The sequence below is a fragment of the Rhamphochromis longiceps genome, linkage group LG16 (genome assembly GCF_057381845.1).
Source record: "Rhamphochromis longiceps isolate RC_006_pf linkage group LG16, R_longiceps_female_GT1.1, whole genome shotgun sequence".
Taxonomy (NCBI): Eukaryota; Metazoa; Chordata; class Actinopteri; order Cichliformes; family Cichlidae; genus Rhamphochromis; species Rhamphochromis longiceps.
Window position 1 is genome coordinate 36,834,841 of NC_140572.1, and position 16,409 is coordinate 36,851,249.

Consider the following 16,409-nt stretch of genomic DNA (forward strand, 5'->3'; position numbering starts at 1 on the left):
GAGTGAAGCTTCACAGTGTAATTAAGGCAGCACAGAAGATTATTGGCTGCCCTCTCCCCTCCTTGTCAGACATTTATTTCACCCGCTGCCTCAACAGAGCAACAAACATCATCAAGGGCAGCTCCCACCCAGGCTTTGACCTGTTCGACCTGCTTCCCTCAGGGAAGCGCTACAGGTGCATCAGCACAAACACTGACAGACTTAGGAACAGTTCCTTTGCAAAAACCATGAGCACCCTGAACTCACACATGAACCGACGACACAGTTTCACCCCCCAATTCAAGCCTCTCCTCTATACACAGAATATACAAACACTACCACCACTGTGCAATATTTAATTTATGTCAAAATACCTCACTGTAAATATAGACTATTTATTTTTTCCAATATTTGTATATTTGATATTGAACTGCTCATATGTATACAGTGCCACAGAACTGTGCACCTCACCCCCCTTTCTTCTTTCCCCACATGTCTGCACTGGGTAGGAGATGCTCTCAATCTCTTTGTACATGTGTATAGTGACAATAAAAGCCATTCTAGTCAATCTGTCATGAACCTGGGTCCTTTTGACCCAGCGTTTTGTGTTTTCTATTATTGTCATTTTGGTTCTGTTCTTCCTCGGTTAGTGTTCTTTTCTTTCTGCCCGTGTATCTCTGTGTCCAGTCTGCGTTTCTGAGTCTGTGTCATTACGTGTATGTGTTTCCTGTTTTACTTTGAAGGTCTCTGTCTTATGTCAGTGTGTTCTGTTTATGTTTCCCTTACCTCGTCAGCTGTTATGTCCCCAAGTATGTTTCCCTCCTGTTTCCCATCCCCTGATTACTGGTATGTGTATTTATAGTGTGTGTTCACCCGTCCTCATTGCTGGTTCGTCTGTGTTGTTTCCCTCGGTCTCTCTGTGTTTCTCTGTGTCTCTCCCTGTGTATTTCCCCTGACCTCCCTGCATCTTCATTTCTGGTTTGTTTTGTTAGTTTTGCCCACTTTAAGTTTTCCAGTTTCATGTCCACCCGCACCGTTTGCTGTTTGTATTTTCTCTTGTCATTAAACTCAGGTGCACCCGAGCTGCCGCTTCCTGGTCCTAAATAATTCCCACACGGCTTGCTCCGGCAGACCGTGACAGTGTCAGTTTAGAAGGTCAAGCACAGCAGGGAGAGAACACGCCTATTGGGGAGGCCTTTGCTGGTAGTTTGTGTGTGGGATGTGGTGCTTCTTGGCCTCACCTGCTGCTGGGAAATGAGCTACCAGATCTTTTCTTTTTGCAATTGTAAACATTTATTTCTTACTGTTTAACAGATTTCTCACATTATCGTGTAGAAAAACTGATTTGCACTGTAAATGTTCAGCTTCAACTTTCAATCCTTCAAACAATGGAAAAGCCATTTAATTGTACAAGTGTTAAGTAAAAACAGACTTTCATGTTTGATTAAGCAGAAATTCTAAAACTGGTCCAGTTGCTAAAACCTCTGACTGTTTCAATAAGTGTTAAAGAAAAAGAGGATAAAACTGAGAAAACTACTAAAACTGCTTCACATCCATGTGGTTGTGGATCAGATTTATAAGACAGCATAATATCAAAATAGATTGACACTCTGATAGTGCTGCCACATCTAAAACAGTTTGTCTTTTAATCCTTTTCACATGTGCAGTCTCCATGGTGCCTGTTATTTCCTTGAACAGTAATGAGAAGAAAGAGAGTGAAATTTACAGCCTTTCTACATATCAGTGGGTTTTTTTTTTTGTTAATTAGGCAGGTGACCATCAAAAATACATTTAGTGCAACGACATCTACAAAATGTAAATCATCTGGGAAATGCAGATAAATAATAAAACATCATATCCGCTCACATCAATAGACATGTTTTCAGACAACTCCAAATAAAACACAAATTTCAGTAAAAATTAAACATTTTTTTGGACTTATTTTAAAATGGATGTCAAACAATGGGTGTGACACTTAGCTGTGTGTGAAACTATTTTCTGATCGAATAAAACAAAAATTAGTTCTTTTTAAAATAACAACACTATAAATTTTTTTTCGAATTTTGGTCAGTTTGAAACCGTAAATCAGAGGATTCATAATAGGAGGAATGACAAGAAACTCTAATGCTACAAAGTTTTGAAGGGACCGAGGCAACTCTTTCGAACCCAGTCGCATACTTATAACATCAGTAAGTACTGCCACAACAAAAGTAAATAATGAGACGAGATGTGGGACACATGTTTGCATGAACTTTGCTCTGTTTTCTATAGACTTTACACATGTTTGAATGATATACATATAGGACCAAACTATAAAAACACCATGAAGCAAATAAATAATTGTTACAATATTTGCAGATATAGCATTGATTGCAGTTTGTTCTGGAAAACAAGCGAGTTGAACAATACTCCAGTTCATACAGAAGAGTCTGGAAATATACGGGCTGCATAACTTCAGTCTGGATGTTAGAAAGACATTCACAGCCATAATGCAGAAGTTTGTTAACCACAAAAAACATGCAAACCTAATGACTCTTTGCTTTGACATGATAGAGTGGTACTTCAGTGGCTGACATATGGCCACATATCTGTCATATGCCATGAGTGCAAGAATCGACAGTTCGCCGAAGACAAAAGAATAAATCACCTTAGTCTGAATAAGGCAACCGTAATATGAGATGAGATGAACATCAGAGAGGAGATCCCAGAGAAATTTAGGGTAGAAACCTGCTGTTCCATAAAGTGCATTGATGCAAAAGACACAAAGCAGAATATACATTGATTCATGGAGGTTGCTGTCCAAGATGATGATCACAATGAGAGAAACATTTAGCAGGCAAATGATGCAGTAACACAACAAACTGAGGAAAAAGAGAACAAACCTGTGACTGACTGTTTCATTGAAACCTGAAAGAAAAAACATTGTTATTACAGAAACATTATTCATTGTGATTGAGAGATGTAAGTGAAGCTTATTCGCTCACTGTATCTGGTCTCTGTTCTCCTCTCTCCTCTATCAGGTACAGATAACAGCAACACGTGAGCTGGGATTTCAAACCAGCCAATCATTGATCTGGAATGAAAGCTCACAGCTTTGGAAAATCACAGGGGATTTAATATGTATCATGTACTAAACACATAATAAAACAAACCTGCAGGTTCTTGAAAAAGAAATATTCAAACGTTTTACACCTTTATTTAAAAAATGCTTTCTTCATAATACTGTTAGGAATTTTTTACATTTATGCCAATTAAACATAATTGTCCAGGGCTTGTTGTGGTTTTCTTCTGTTTTTCGTTTGTAGTCTTTTGTAGTCCAGTCAGATCATTGTTGCTTCAGTGATAATGATCAGGCTCTCTGACGTTTGCTGAAGTCACTAGAAAGACAGTAAGATGTTCTTGTGAATGTTGCTTTGTCTTTGCCTCTTAGTAACTTTGTGGAAAAAAGACTTGTTTGCACCTGTTACCTTCTACTTACCTGTTACTCTGCCGCCTGCTCACTCTCTACCTTTCCTATTCCACAATGGAAAGATTCCATCCCAGGTACCTCTCCAATTTTCTGCAGAGTGTTGTAACCTTATCGTTGCACCACGACCACCCCCTTTTCCTCCAGCCCAGAAAAGAGTAAATCAAAAGTTTTTTTGCATAAAACCATGGTCTCAGAGATCAGGTTGTAAATTCTGAGTTGCTGCAGGAACCACAACCTCTGCTGGGCCTTCCTCTGGATAGAGTCTATATGTGGGGACCACTTCAGATCGCGTGGAAAGGTGGGTCCTAGGAATCTGAAGTGATCCACGGTAAGTACTCTATTTTTAAGTATAGTTAGGGCGAGTCTGAAGGTTCACTGTCACCTTCACAGTCGGGTCCTGGTGGTTCCGACTCCAACAGTGGAACAGCTGGCCTGTACGTGGACTCGTCTTCATTGTGGATCAGACCAGTGATTACCAGTTTGAAAATCATGCGAACAGATCCATAGAAGATGCCATCAATGTAGCTCTCCACTCTGTGCTGAGCCACCTGGAGCAGCGGCAAAGCTACGTCCGAATGCTCTTTGTGGGTGTTCTCAGAATCTCATCTCTAGTTTGTGGTTCTGTTGGCTTCATCGGGTGATGGCCTTCTGCTTGCTTTGGAACGGTTCACAGCTGAGTTTGAAGCAGTGGGAATGAGAATCAGCACCTCCAAATCTGAGGCCATGGTCCTCAGCCGAAAAAGGGTGGAGGGCCCACTTCAGGTCAGGGACGAGTTCCTGCCCCAAGTGTCACGGCCTGGGGGATCGGCGAGACGCTGATCGGCCTTTTCTGTCCTGGCGTGAGCTTTGCCAACACCGGAAACCTTTGCGGGTGAGTTTCACAAGTGTGCCGGTTTTCTGACCCAAATAACAATGCAGTTTAGACAGTTGCGGAGGACATATGAAACTGACGAGGCTAAGATTGCCTTTTTTGTCCAGCTCTTACGCGGACCGGCTTTAAACTGGGCTCAAGCTGTTTTGAGAACTGACGTCAGCATCTCGTACCAGGATTTTCTTGCTAAATTTAAATGTGTGATTGAGAGAGGTACTGGCGCTGATGCAGCATCTCACCATTTACTAAATCTTAAGCAGGGAAGACGAAGTATGGCGGAATACTCCATTTTGTTCTGGACGTTGGCCGAAGAGACTGGGTGGGGGCAGCCAGCATTGATAAGTACTTTGTTGAACAACGTGTGTGATGAGTTAAAGGGCAAACTAGTGATAAGAGAGTTATCTAAAACTTTGTCTGATGTGATAACGTTGTGTGTAAAGGTGGACGGGCATTTACATGCGCGACGCAGAACTGAGGACTATGTTTCCCAGAGGGCTCTGGGACACGGCGAAGCAGCATCGGGCGGAAGCGCCACGAGTGGCGGAAGAGATTCAGAGTCGCAGGACATGGAGGAGGGTGAGCAACCTATGCAGCTGGGTCGCTCTCGCCTTTCCCCTGAGGAAAGGCACCGTCGGTGGAGGGCCGGTGAGTGTTTCTATTGCGGCCGTAAGGGTCATGTTGCCAATGTTTGCACGTCTCTGCCAAAAGGCTGCAGTAGAGATGAGAATACGGGTGGGCGTGGTCTCTAGTTCACAGTCTCCTCCACGGCTCATGCTAGCAGCTAAATTAACGGTGCAGCTTCAGGTCCACCCTCTTAAGGCTCTAATCGATTCAGGATCGGAACAGAACTTTATTGACACTTCGCTGGCCAGACGATTCAATCTGAACTCCGAGCCTCTGCCACAGTCACTCCAAGTCACCGCCCTCAGTGGCCAGCGGCTTCCTAACATCACTCATATCACTGAGCCCGTTTTACTGACTCTCTCTGGCAATCATTCCCAGACTATACAGCTGTATGTGTTTCAAGCTCCGCTCATGCCACTAGTTCTGGGTTACCCGTGGTTGCATCAACATAACCCTGTTATCGATTGGAAAAAGGTGGGGTGGGGGGGAGGATTGTTACATGTCCTGTCTGAAAGCTGCCACCCCCTCTTCCGAACCACTAACCAATTCTTCTCTCTCCAAGCCGCCGGACCTCTCCTCCGTGCCACCCGTCTACCATGATCTCAAACAAGTGTTTTGCAAGGATAGAGCACGCTTGCTTCCTCCGCATCGGCCGTATGACTGCGGCATTGATCTTCTTCCAGGCGCACCTCTCCCTACCAGCCGCCTATACAGTCTGTCTCAGCCCGAACGTGAAAGTATAGAAAAATACATCAACGAATCACTCACCGCAGGTCTCATTCGCCCCTCGTCATCTCCTGTGGCCGCCGGCTTCTTCTTCATTGCCAAGAAAGACAAGAGCTTACGACCTTGTATTGATTATCAGGGCCTTAACAACATCTCAGTGAAGAATAAATATCCACTCACTCTTTTACATTCTGCCTTCGAGCTCCTTCAGGGGGCCACCATCTTCACTAAGCTGGACCTGCGCAACGCGTACCATCTGGTAAGAATAAGGGAGGGGGATGAATGGAAAACAGCCATCAACAATCACCTTGGTCATTTTGAATATCTTGTCATGCCGTTTGGTCTCACCAATGCCCCAGCTGTTTTTCAGGCCCTGGTAAACGACGTACTGCAGGACTTCATTAACCACTTCGTCTTCGTTTATCTGGATGACATCCTCATTTTCTCTCATTCTGTCTCTGAACACAAACACCATGTCAGGCAGGTCCTCCACCGCCTCCCGGAAAACCGTCTCTTCGTGAAGTGGGAAAAATGTGAGTTTTATGCTTCCACAGTCTCTTTCCTGGGCTATGTCATTGAACAAGGTAACCTGAAAGCGGACCCCGCCAAAGTTCAGGCTGTGTTAAACTGGACCACTCCACCCCATCGCAAGCAGCTTCAGAGTTTCTTGGGTTTCGCTAACTTTTATCGCCGTTTCCGCAACTATAGCCAGCTCGCTCTACCCCTGACTCGTCTCACCTCACCTCACCCAAGGTCCCCTTCCACTGGGATGAACCGGCTCGCCAGGCTTTCTCTTGCCTGAAGGAGCGCTTTGCCTCTGCACCCATCCTCATCCAACCCGATCTCAGTCAACCCTTCGTCGTGGAGGTGGACGCAGGAGTGGGGGCAGTGCTCTCCCAGCAACAAGGTGGTAAGCTTCATCCTTGTGCTTACTTCTGATACTTATGATGTGGGGAACTGAGAGCTATTGGCCATCAAGCTGGCCCTAGAAGAGTGGCGTCACTGGTTAGAGGGAGCTGCCCAACCGTTCGTGGTTTGGACGGACCACAAAAACTTGGAATACATCCGGTCCGCGAAACGACTCAACGCCAGGCAAGCTAGGTGGCCTCTGTTTCTCACCAGATTCCAATTCACAATCACCTACAGACCCGGCTCTCGTAATGTCAAACCCGATTCCCTCTCATGCCAATTTGCCACCTCCGACGGAGCTGCCGAGGACGCCCCCTTTCTTCCTTCCACGTGTGTTGTCGGGGCAAAAACCTGGGAGATTGAGTCAGCTATTCGAGAGGCCCAACGAACGGAACCGGACCTTGGTACGCGTCCTCCGGGCCTACTCTTTGTTCCCTCTACTGTCAGATCACGAGTTTTGCATTGGGCTCACACGGCCAAGTTCACCTGCCACCCTGGCGTCCACCGCACCATTACCTTCCTCCAACGCTTCGCCTGGTCGCCGTCCTTAGCTAAGGACGTCCGCGAATACATTGCTGCCTGTCCTACATGCGCTCAAAACAAGAGCGTCAATCAGCCATCTTCCGGCCTTCTCCAACCCCTACCGACCCCTGGCCGCCCGTGGTCACACATTGCAATGGACTTCATCACGGGCCTCCCTTCCTCATCAGGTAACTCAGTCATCCTTACTATCATTGATCGTTTTTCGAAAGCTGCTCACTTTGTCCCCCTCCCCAAGCTCCCCAGTGCTTTAGAAATAGCTCGACTCCTGACTAACCATGTCTTTCGCCTTCACGGAATCCCCACGGACATCGATAGGGGGCTGCAGTTCACATCACGGGTCTGGAAAGAATTCTGCAATGCCCTCGAAGCGCAGGTCAGTCTCTCCTCTGGTTTCCACCCTCAGACTAACGGCCAGACGGAACGGGCCAATCAGGAACTTGAGGCGGCCCTCCGGTGCTTGGCATCCACCAATCAGACAACTTGGAGTGAGCAACTCCCATGGGTTGAGTATGCCCACAATAGTGTAACAGGTATTACAATTAAATAATATGAGATACGCATTAAATTATTGTCTTGACAACTTTGGACTAGTATCAGGAAGTTCTAGGTAAGACTATGGAGCCTTGAAAGGATCAGCAGAGAAGGAACCACACAATGATAGATAAGATGTGATTTGAATAGAAACTGTATTGAAAGTTGTAAAGTTTACAAACCCTGCCTGTCTAAAGCCGGCTTCCTACAGTGCACAAACGCACATTAAAGGGCTCAAAAATAAAATCATAACCAAACATCCTCTTTAAGGAAATTCTCCAAAGAGTTTCAATTAAAGAGCTTCCGCTCCTGTTGCTCAGTCCACTTCTCTTTGGAAAGAGAAATTAGAGTTCCTTGTGTGTGTGTGTGTGTGTGTGTGTGTGTGTGTGTGTGTGTGTGTGTGTGTGTGTGTGTGTGTGTGTTTCTGTCCACTGGTTCTAACACTACCCGGGTAGATTTTTAAAGTGTTAGTCTTATCTGTGTCAAGGAATGTAGTTATAGTCCTGAGGTTCGCTGAAGATGGATCCCATGGCTGGCCACACCGTACTCTGGTCCGTCTACAGTCACTCTCTTGGGATTGGCTCGCCACTGAACCCACAGGGTTCAGATCTCGAATGATCCAGTCCTGGTCAAAAACCAATCTATGCACAAAGTTCAGAGTGCATACATTACTATTTTATCTATGCTTCTTCCATCACTCATCTTTCAGTCAAGTATTGCTCAAGTATAACAAATTATTTTAGTTATACAATGTCTCAACCATCATGAAATAACTTGAGTTACATCAGGGGCAATTTTAGCCCAACTTTGGGGGTGCTTCAGCAAATGAATCAAAGCACCCCCAAAGATTTCTTTCTTTTTTTTGACAATATTTCTTACTTTTTTTTGACAATATTTGCTTTTTGTGTGACACACTACTAAAAATATAAAAAGCATACAGTACTGTACTTGTTTGAGACGTAACATTGTAACAACAAAAGTATAGATAACCCCTCCTCCCAAAATGGTTTGTTCCAGCTCGCCTCTCCCCTACTCTGGCTCTAGCGCTCTTGCTGCCAGAGCGATGGTGGCTGAGACGCAGCGGAGCGGAGGTGTAAGTGCCTGGCTTAAAACAGGACATATTAGCTGCATTTATCCTTCAGTTACTCTTTATATAGTTAGGTAGGAGTCAGACCATGTTTCTTTTTAGCTGAAAAGCATTACACCCAGGTAACCTGCAGTGTTAAAAACGTTTTTTCCGACAATGTTTGCTACCCTACAATCCGTCCTGCTCTGTAGTCAATTCAGCGACATTTGACCGTCCTGTTGCCCCCATTGAAATGTATACAGCTTATTTAAAATCTAAAACTTAAAATTGTCCGTAGCGTACTGTTGTTACCACTGTCCTGTTTGAAATGGATATTAACTAGCTAACTGACTGAATGCCCATTAACCTTATAACTCCTGTTGTGTGTGTGTGTGTGTGTGTGTGTGTGTGTGTGTGTGTGTGTGTGTGTGTGTGTGTGTGTGTGTGTGTGTTTGTGTACAGAGAGACAGCCAGGTTCATAATGGATATAAGGAAGTTTTTTCAAAAAAAGGAGCCACATTCAGGTAAAAGTGTAAGATAAAATGATCCGTCAATCAAGAACAATGTTGGATCAGTGTTTCAATGTTTATATCTTTTATTAGATGTTCATGTGGTTTGGTTATTTGCCTTTTGGTTGAAAGTACACTGAGGGAGGACTTTTTGTTTGTGATCTTAATAGAATTTTTTTCATATTAATGTAACTTTTCATCTAATTGAATACAATCTATTTGTGTATGATTGTCAGTCTAAAGAGGGAGAGAGGAAAGAGGGGAACGTGAGGAGAAAGTACAAGGTCAGGAAGAACCACGTAAGAAAACAGACAGGGAACAGTGACAGGCAATATAGAAACTGTTAAACTGACAAAGAGAAAAAACCTGATTTTACTCATACAATCTGGAAGTTGTGTTCTCCCTATAATAAAGCTGCTATACAGAATCTGCAAAACAAACTGGGTTGAAACATTTTTGACCCTCTTTAACAACATTCCAACATAACATTGTAATTGATTGGGGAGATTAAAATTAATGATATATTTTTATGTGGTTCAGCCACAACTCTACTGAAACCTCAGCCAGTAATAGGTAGGCCAACTTTTGGACCGTCCAGTTGTCTGTATGACTGCCGCAGTATGTACTAGAGATGGACCGATCCGATATTACGTATCGGTATCGGTCCGATACTGACCTAAATTACTGGATCGGATATCGGAGAAAAATAAAAAATGTAATCCGATCCATTAAATATCACGAAAGCACCTCACAAAACTTGCAACACGCCGTAACTCACCTCAGGTTAGCACGTCGGAGCAATATGCATCACGTGATAGAGCGGCTGTGGCATGCGGGACCTGTCGGTGGTCTGGATAGCATTTGGAGCTTCGCTAGCAACCTGGCATTTCATCTCCGACAAAGTTATCCCGAGAGAAGTAAAGCAAGTGTGTAAGTCCATCTCTGAATGTTTGTAAAGCATTCCCACGTTAAGCTTAACGAGCGACTGCCTCTCGCTCTCCGGCTGCTACTTCAATCGTGAAACTGCTTAAATGATCAGCTGATCGGCTTTTCTGTAGCGAGTCTCTCTTGTTTGTTTTTGGCCCACTTTGCACCAGAAAGAGGAAACCAGCGGCTGAACAACAGCAGCACGTTTAAGCTTGATAAGCTGTTGTTAGAATTTATTTAATATTACTTTCTACACCAGGATCCTTTTCTACGTAGCTGACGCCGGTAACTGTGCAGGGGCGGATCTAGCAAAGTTTAGCCAGGGGGGCCGATAGGGCATTAACAGGGAAAAGGGGTACAAAGACATACTTTTCTTTCTTATTCTCATTTAAAATGTCTAGCTTTTAATAAATAATTATCTGACACCCAAAGTTTTAATTTGATGCAAAATGAATAGAAGTCCATTACTGTATATAGTAACTATTAAGTCTATATATATATATATATATATATATATATATATATACCCTAGTAAGCTATAGTACTTTTTCCTTTGGGAAGGTACCATCTGTGCAGTCTGCAATTTTGTTGAAGAAAGATGTTGAATCTATTTAATATTTCTTGAAAAATAATTGATTTCTGTGCATTTTTTTTCACACTGCATCAAATTAAGGTTGATTACGTTGATTAAGCATCATGAGGTGGAGCGTGAGGGGTGGTTCCCTATTTTTTTATTTATTTATTTTTGTTGTTGCTGGGAGTTGGGACCCTATTAGTTAGGTTGCTTAATATTTCTGCTAAGTACTCTTTAAAATACCAGAATAGGGAGGATGGTGTAGGTTTAAGTTTATTAGATTGATCAGTATTGCTGAACTATGAAATATTTTTTTTGCATACAGGTATAACAGAATAGCTTTAGTGTAGTTGTTGTTTTAAACTTGAGTATGAACTTATACAAAATGCAGCAAGATATAAAAAAAAAACAGTTTTGTTGATTAAAAAACACTATATCGGATTCATATCGGTATTGGCAGATATCCAAAATTATGATATCGGTATCGGTATTGGACATAAAAAAGTGGTATCGTGCCATCTCTAGTATGTACATCACATTTGCACACTATCAGAAACTGCCAAAGAGCCCTGGTGGAGTGAGGAGCTGTAAAGAGAAGCAGAGTGCTCTGTTTATATTCTAAAAATGTTTTAAGCTAGCTTGTTTCAAAGATTCTGTACAGCAGCTTTAAATGTTTTCCAAAAGCACACATACACTTAACTTATCAGTGTTTCTCAAACTTTTTACAGTGTGTACCACCTGATAAAAATGTCAAGCTCTCCTAAGTACCACTATGAAAGCATGAAACTCATAAATCTTACAACACAAAATTAGTATTATTAAATTAGTAAAATTAGCGTCTGCAATAAAGATTTTTTTCATACATTGTATAAATTCTACCACAGGCAAAGTTGCCTCCATTTTTATAGTTTTTATTAATATTTTGTAATAATTTATTTGTAATAATTCTGTTTTGGGAGTGTTTTTTATGTGTCTGCATTATATTATACATACACATTAAAAGTGAATCTCTGTCCAAAAAATGCACTCAGTTTACTTTTTACTCACTATGAGCATCATTCATAATTCTCCCCCAGTAATTAAGGTTAGGATATGTATTTTTTCTATTCCAATCCATTCTTCTTTTGCAGCATTTAAATAAGCTTGATCAGATTTCATGGTTTTGTTACAGACTTTTCAAAAAAGTGTTTTGCTTTTCTTTCACAAATGTGGGATTAAATTGTGTTAAAATGTACAAAACAGTCATGTCATGTTTTGTGACGAGGACCCAGGTACAGAGAGACTTGATGAATTTAAGAATCTTATGACTTAATAAAGAAATTTGCAGACTTGCACAGAGATGGTAAAATTATGATGACTGATAACGGAGATGAAGACAACAGACGATGAGGACAGGGAGGAACAGGGGTTTAAATGCACCAAAGTGACAGTCAGAGAGAACTCGGGACAATATTTAAGGATGCAGGGACTGACAGAGACAGGTTTATCTTGCCTGGCTGGGCAGCTCTCTGGGTGCTCAGCACCCCCAAATCTCTGATCCTAGAATCGCCCCTGAGTTACATCACGCAAGGTTTTAGCGCAACAGAAAATATACCTTATATTTACCCTTTTAAGAATAAATAAACTTGTAAGATTCACTCTCCCATATTTATCCCTCGCTTTTAACTGTTCTTCTTTTTAAGATATTTCAACTTGAATTATTTCTCAGAAAAATATATCAACTTCTTAAAACATTAATACTTCAACAGAATAATGAGATCCCTCACATTTTATAATCACATTTTATGAACTTTTTGCATCTTTATCAAATGAATTAACTTTTAAGTCAACAAAACTGAAAGGGTGCATTTTAGCACTGCATGACGATATTATTGCTTCTCCAACGTTTTGGAAAGCTAACAAACTCAGATGAATCACAGTAATGTTAGACCACAGAAATACACAGAAATCGCTAAGCAGTAGCTTAATACTAGCGGTTAGCAGGGCACATTTTAATATATTCTTTAGCACTTAAAATTAAACATCTGCACATCAGTGATGTTACAGTACTTTAAACATAAATATCACAACTCCAACTGGTTTTGTTTTTTAAAGCAGAAAATATATTAACAGCAGTCAACTACATGTCTTTATGGTGCTAACATTCATGTAGCATCCCTTACCGGAGCTCGTGGTGAGATGGCTTGCCCGGCTGACGCAGCTCCCCACGGCCGAATTTCACAGATTTCAGATCCTAATAAATAGCCATCTATTAACTACTAGTATGTGAAGATAAATTGTGAATTTAACTTTTATTTTAGCTTTTCTTACTGGGATCTTTCAGCTAATTTGGCGGTTGCCTGTGAGTAATGGCTTTCACAACAGGAAATGCTGACTGACAGAAAGTCATCTCAAGGCATACTCGCCTCCTAGTGGCGGGGAGGGAAAATTAGACCTCCAACCTTATTCAGCAGCACAACCTAAAAATCTGATGCGGGTTACAATAGTCTTACCTCCTCAGCCACCGGGGTGTCCCCCTTCGAAGCATCTCTGGGTTACCAACCACCTCTCTTTCCGGCCGTCGAAGGTGAGCACTTTGTCCCCTCTTTCCAGCAGCATCTACGGAGGTGTCGACGTGCCTGGAGAGCCACCCGGGCTGCCCTTCTTTGCACAGCTCAACAGAAAATATACCTTATATTTACCCTTTTAAGTATAAATAAACTTGTAAGATTCACTCTCCCATATTTATCCCTTTAACAGCTTGCTTTTAACTGTTCTTCTTTTTAAGATATTTCAACTTGAATTATATCCCTAAAAAATATATCAACTTCTTAAACATTAATACTGTCATGGTCCCCGCACCTCGCCAGCTGACAGCAGTCAGGCTCTTTGTTTTGTTTTTTCTCCTCTCTCGCCTCTGCTCTCCCTTTCTCTCTCGTCCTCTTCCACTCTCTCTTTCTCCTGCCGGCGCGGAGCTCAGTATGGGCTCCTGCTCCTGGCCCACGCACCTGGAGATGATCAGCACACCTGCCGCTGATTATGAGAATTGGAGTCCTACTTAAGATGGCGAGTCTGCTCTACTCGTCGCTGGATCGTTGAGCCATCAGCGTCAGTCGTCCTGCACTCTGCAAAGTTTGTTCGTCAGTACGTCTGAACCAGGAGATTAACTGTTTCTCTTTCTGTGTATAGATTTCCCCTGGACCTGTTTTCCTTGTGCACGGTGACTGAGAGTGAGCAAGAGTGATAGAGGAAAGGAGAGGAGCTGTGTGTGGTTGCGAGGGCTGTGTGGAAATCTCCCCTCCCTGGACTCCTGCCCCTTTCACTCCCGGACCCTGGAACCCCGGCCCCTTTTCCCCAGACACCGTTGTGTGTGTATATATATTTCACCGTGGAGAACACTGTAAATAAATTCACTTTTGATTTGAAGAAACTTGTGGTCTGCACCTGAGTCCGCTCCACTAATCGTGAGAAATACTTCAACAGAGTAATGAGATCCCTCACATTTTATAATCACATTTTATGAACTTTTTGCATCTTTATCAAATGAATTAACTTCTAAGTCAACAAAACTGAAAGGGTGCATTTAGCACTACATGACGATATTACTGCTTCTCCAACGTTTTGGAAAGCTAACAAACTCAGATGAATCACAGTAATGTTAGACCACAGAAATACACAGAAATCGCTAAGCCGCCCTTCTTCGCACAGCGGATCACAATAAGCACCTGGCGGACCGTCACCAGACCCCTGCACCTGCCTACACCCCGGGACAAAAGGTTTGGCTGTGGACCCGATTTGTTCCGCTCCGGGCTGAGTCAAAGAAACTGTCTCCCACCTTCATTGGTCCGTTTGTTATAGACTCTCTGGATAACCCGGTTTCTGTCCGTCCCTGAAATATGCAGATCCATAACGTGTTTCATGTGTCTCAAGTGAAACCCTGCCTGTCCAGTCCTTTGTTACACCAAGTTTAAGTATCTCTGGGTCTTGCTCATGAGTGACGGGAGTGGGAGATCGACAGACGGATTGGTGCTGCGGCTGCAGTGATATGGATGCAATACCAGTCTGTTGAGGTGAAGAGAGAGCCAAGTGTAAAAGCGAAGCTCTTAATTTACTGGTCGATCTACGTCCTTCCCCTCCCCTATGGTCACGAGCTGAGGGTAGTGACCGAGATTACGGATACAAGCGGCAGAAATGGGCTTCCTCTGAAGGGTGGCTGGCCTTTCCCTTAGAGATAGGGTGAGAAGTTCAGTCTTCCGGGAGGGGCTCAGAGTAGAGCAGCTGCTCCTCCACATTAAGTGGAGCCAGTTGAGGTTGTTCAGGCATCCTGGGCACCTCCTGAATGAGGTGTTTCGGGCATGTCCCACCAGGAGGAGGCCCCGAGGCAGACCTGGGACATACTAGAGAGATTTTATCTCTCAGCTGCCCTGGGAATGCCTTGGTGTTCCCCCAGACAAGTTGGAGGAGGTGGCTGAGGAGGGAGGGAGGTCTGAGCTTCTCTGCTAGGGCTGCGGCCCCCTGTGACCCAGCCCCGGATAAGCAGATGGATGGATGGATGATCTTTGTGGATTACAGCTCAGCTTTCTATACAATCATCCTGGATATCCTCTTCACCAAACTGGTCACTCTTGGCCTTTGACTTTCTCACCAACCGGCCCCAGACTGTAAGACTTGGCCCCTATCTGTCCTCCACTCGCATGCTGAGCATTGGCTCCCCACAAGGCTGTGTGCTGAGCCCCCTCCTGTATTGTCTCTAAACCTAAGACTGCAGTTCGACCCACAACAACATCATCATCAAGTTTGCTGACACCACATTAGTCAGACTTATCTCAAAGGGAGACGAGGCAGCCTACAGAGAGGAAGTCCTGAAGTTGACATCATAGTGTTCAGAGAAAAAACTAGCACTTACCATTATGAAAACCAAAGAGATCATTGTCGACTTCAGGTGGCACAGCACTGACTTAGGCCCCCGATACATCAACAGTGATGGTTGGAGAGGGTCCACACCTTCCGGTTTCCCAGGAAGCATAAACTGGACTCCAACCTGCTGCTGATCTTCTACTACCTGTCCATTGACAGCCTGCTGACATACTGCCTATAAGTAAGGTACGGCAGCTGACCAGATGGGAACAGAGTGAAGCTTCACAGTGTAATCAAGGCAGCACAGAAGATTATTGGCTGCCCTCTCCCCTCCTTGTCAGACATTTATTTCACCCACTGCCTCAACAGAGCAACAAACATCATCAAGGGCAGCTCCCACCCAGGTTTTGACCTGTTCGACCTGCTTCCCTCAGGGAAGCGCTACAGGTGCATCAGCACAAACACTGACAGACTTAGAAACAGTTCCTTTGCAAAAACCATGAGCACCCTGAACTCACACATGAACCGACGACACAGTTTCACCCCCCAATTCAAGCCTCTCCTCTATACACTGAATATATAACCACTACCACCACTGTGCAATATTTAATTTATGTCAAAATACCTCACTGTAAATATAGACCAACTATTTTTTCCAATATTTGTATATTTGATATTGAACTGCTCATATGTATACAGTGCCACAGAACTGTGCACCTCACCCCCCTTTCTTCTTTCCCCACATGTCTGCACTGGGTAGGAGATTCTCTCAATCTCTTTGTACATGTGTATAGTGACAATAAAAGGCATTCTAGTCAATTTGTCATGATCCTGGGTCCTTTTGG

The 16,409-nt window shown here is 43.4% G+C and overlaps 1 protein-coding gene across 1 annotated transcript; it reads right to left on the bottom strand.

The window, feature by feature from the left end:
• Positions 1-1,954: 1,954 nt before the first annotated feature.
• On the bottom strand, positions 1,955-2,926 carry LOC146651609 (olfactory receptor 6N1-like). The gene has a single exon (XM_085384642.1). It carries the CDS (start codon positions 2,924-2,926, stop codon positions 1,955-1,957), a length of 972 nt encoding a protein of 323 aa, XP_085240768.1.
• Between the last annotated feature and the right edge of the window lie 13,483 nt (positions 2,927-16,409).

Bases quoted from the DNA above. Each gene is read 5' to 3' on its own strand.
- LOC146651609 (XM_085384642.1), bottom strand. From the start codon at position 2,926: ATGAATAATGTTTCTGTAATAACAATGTTTTTTCTTTCAGGTTTCAAT.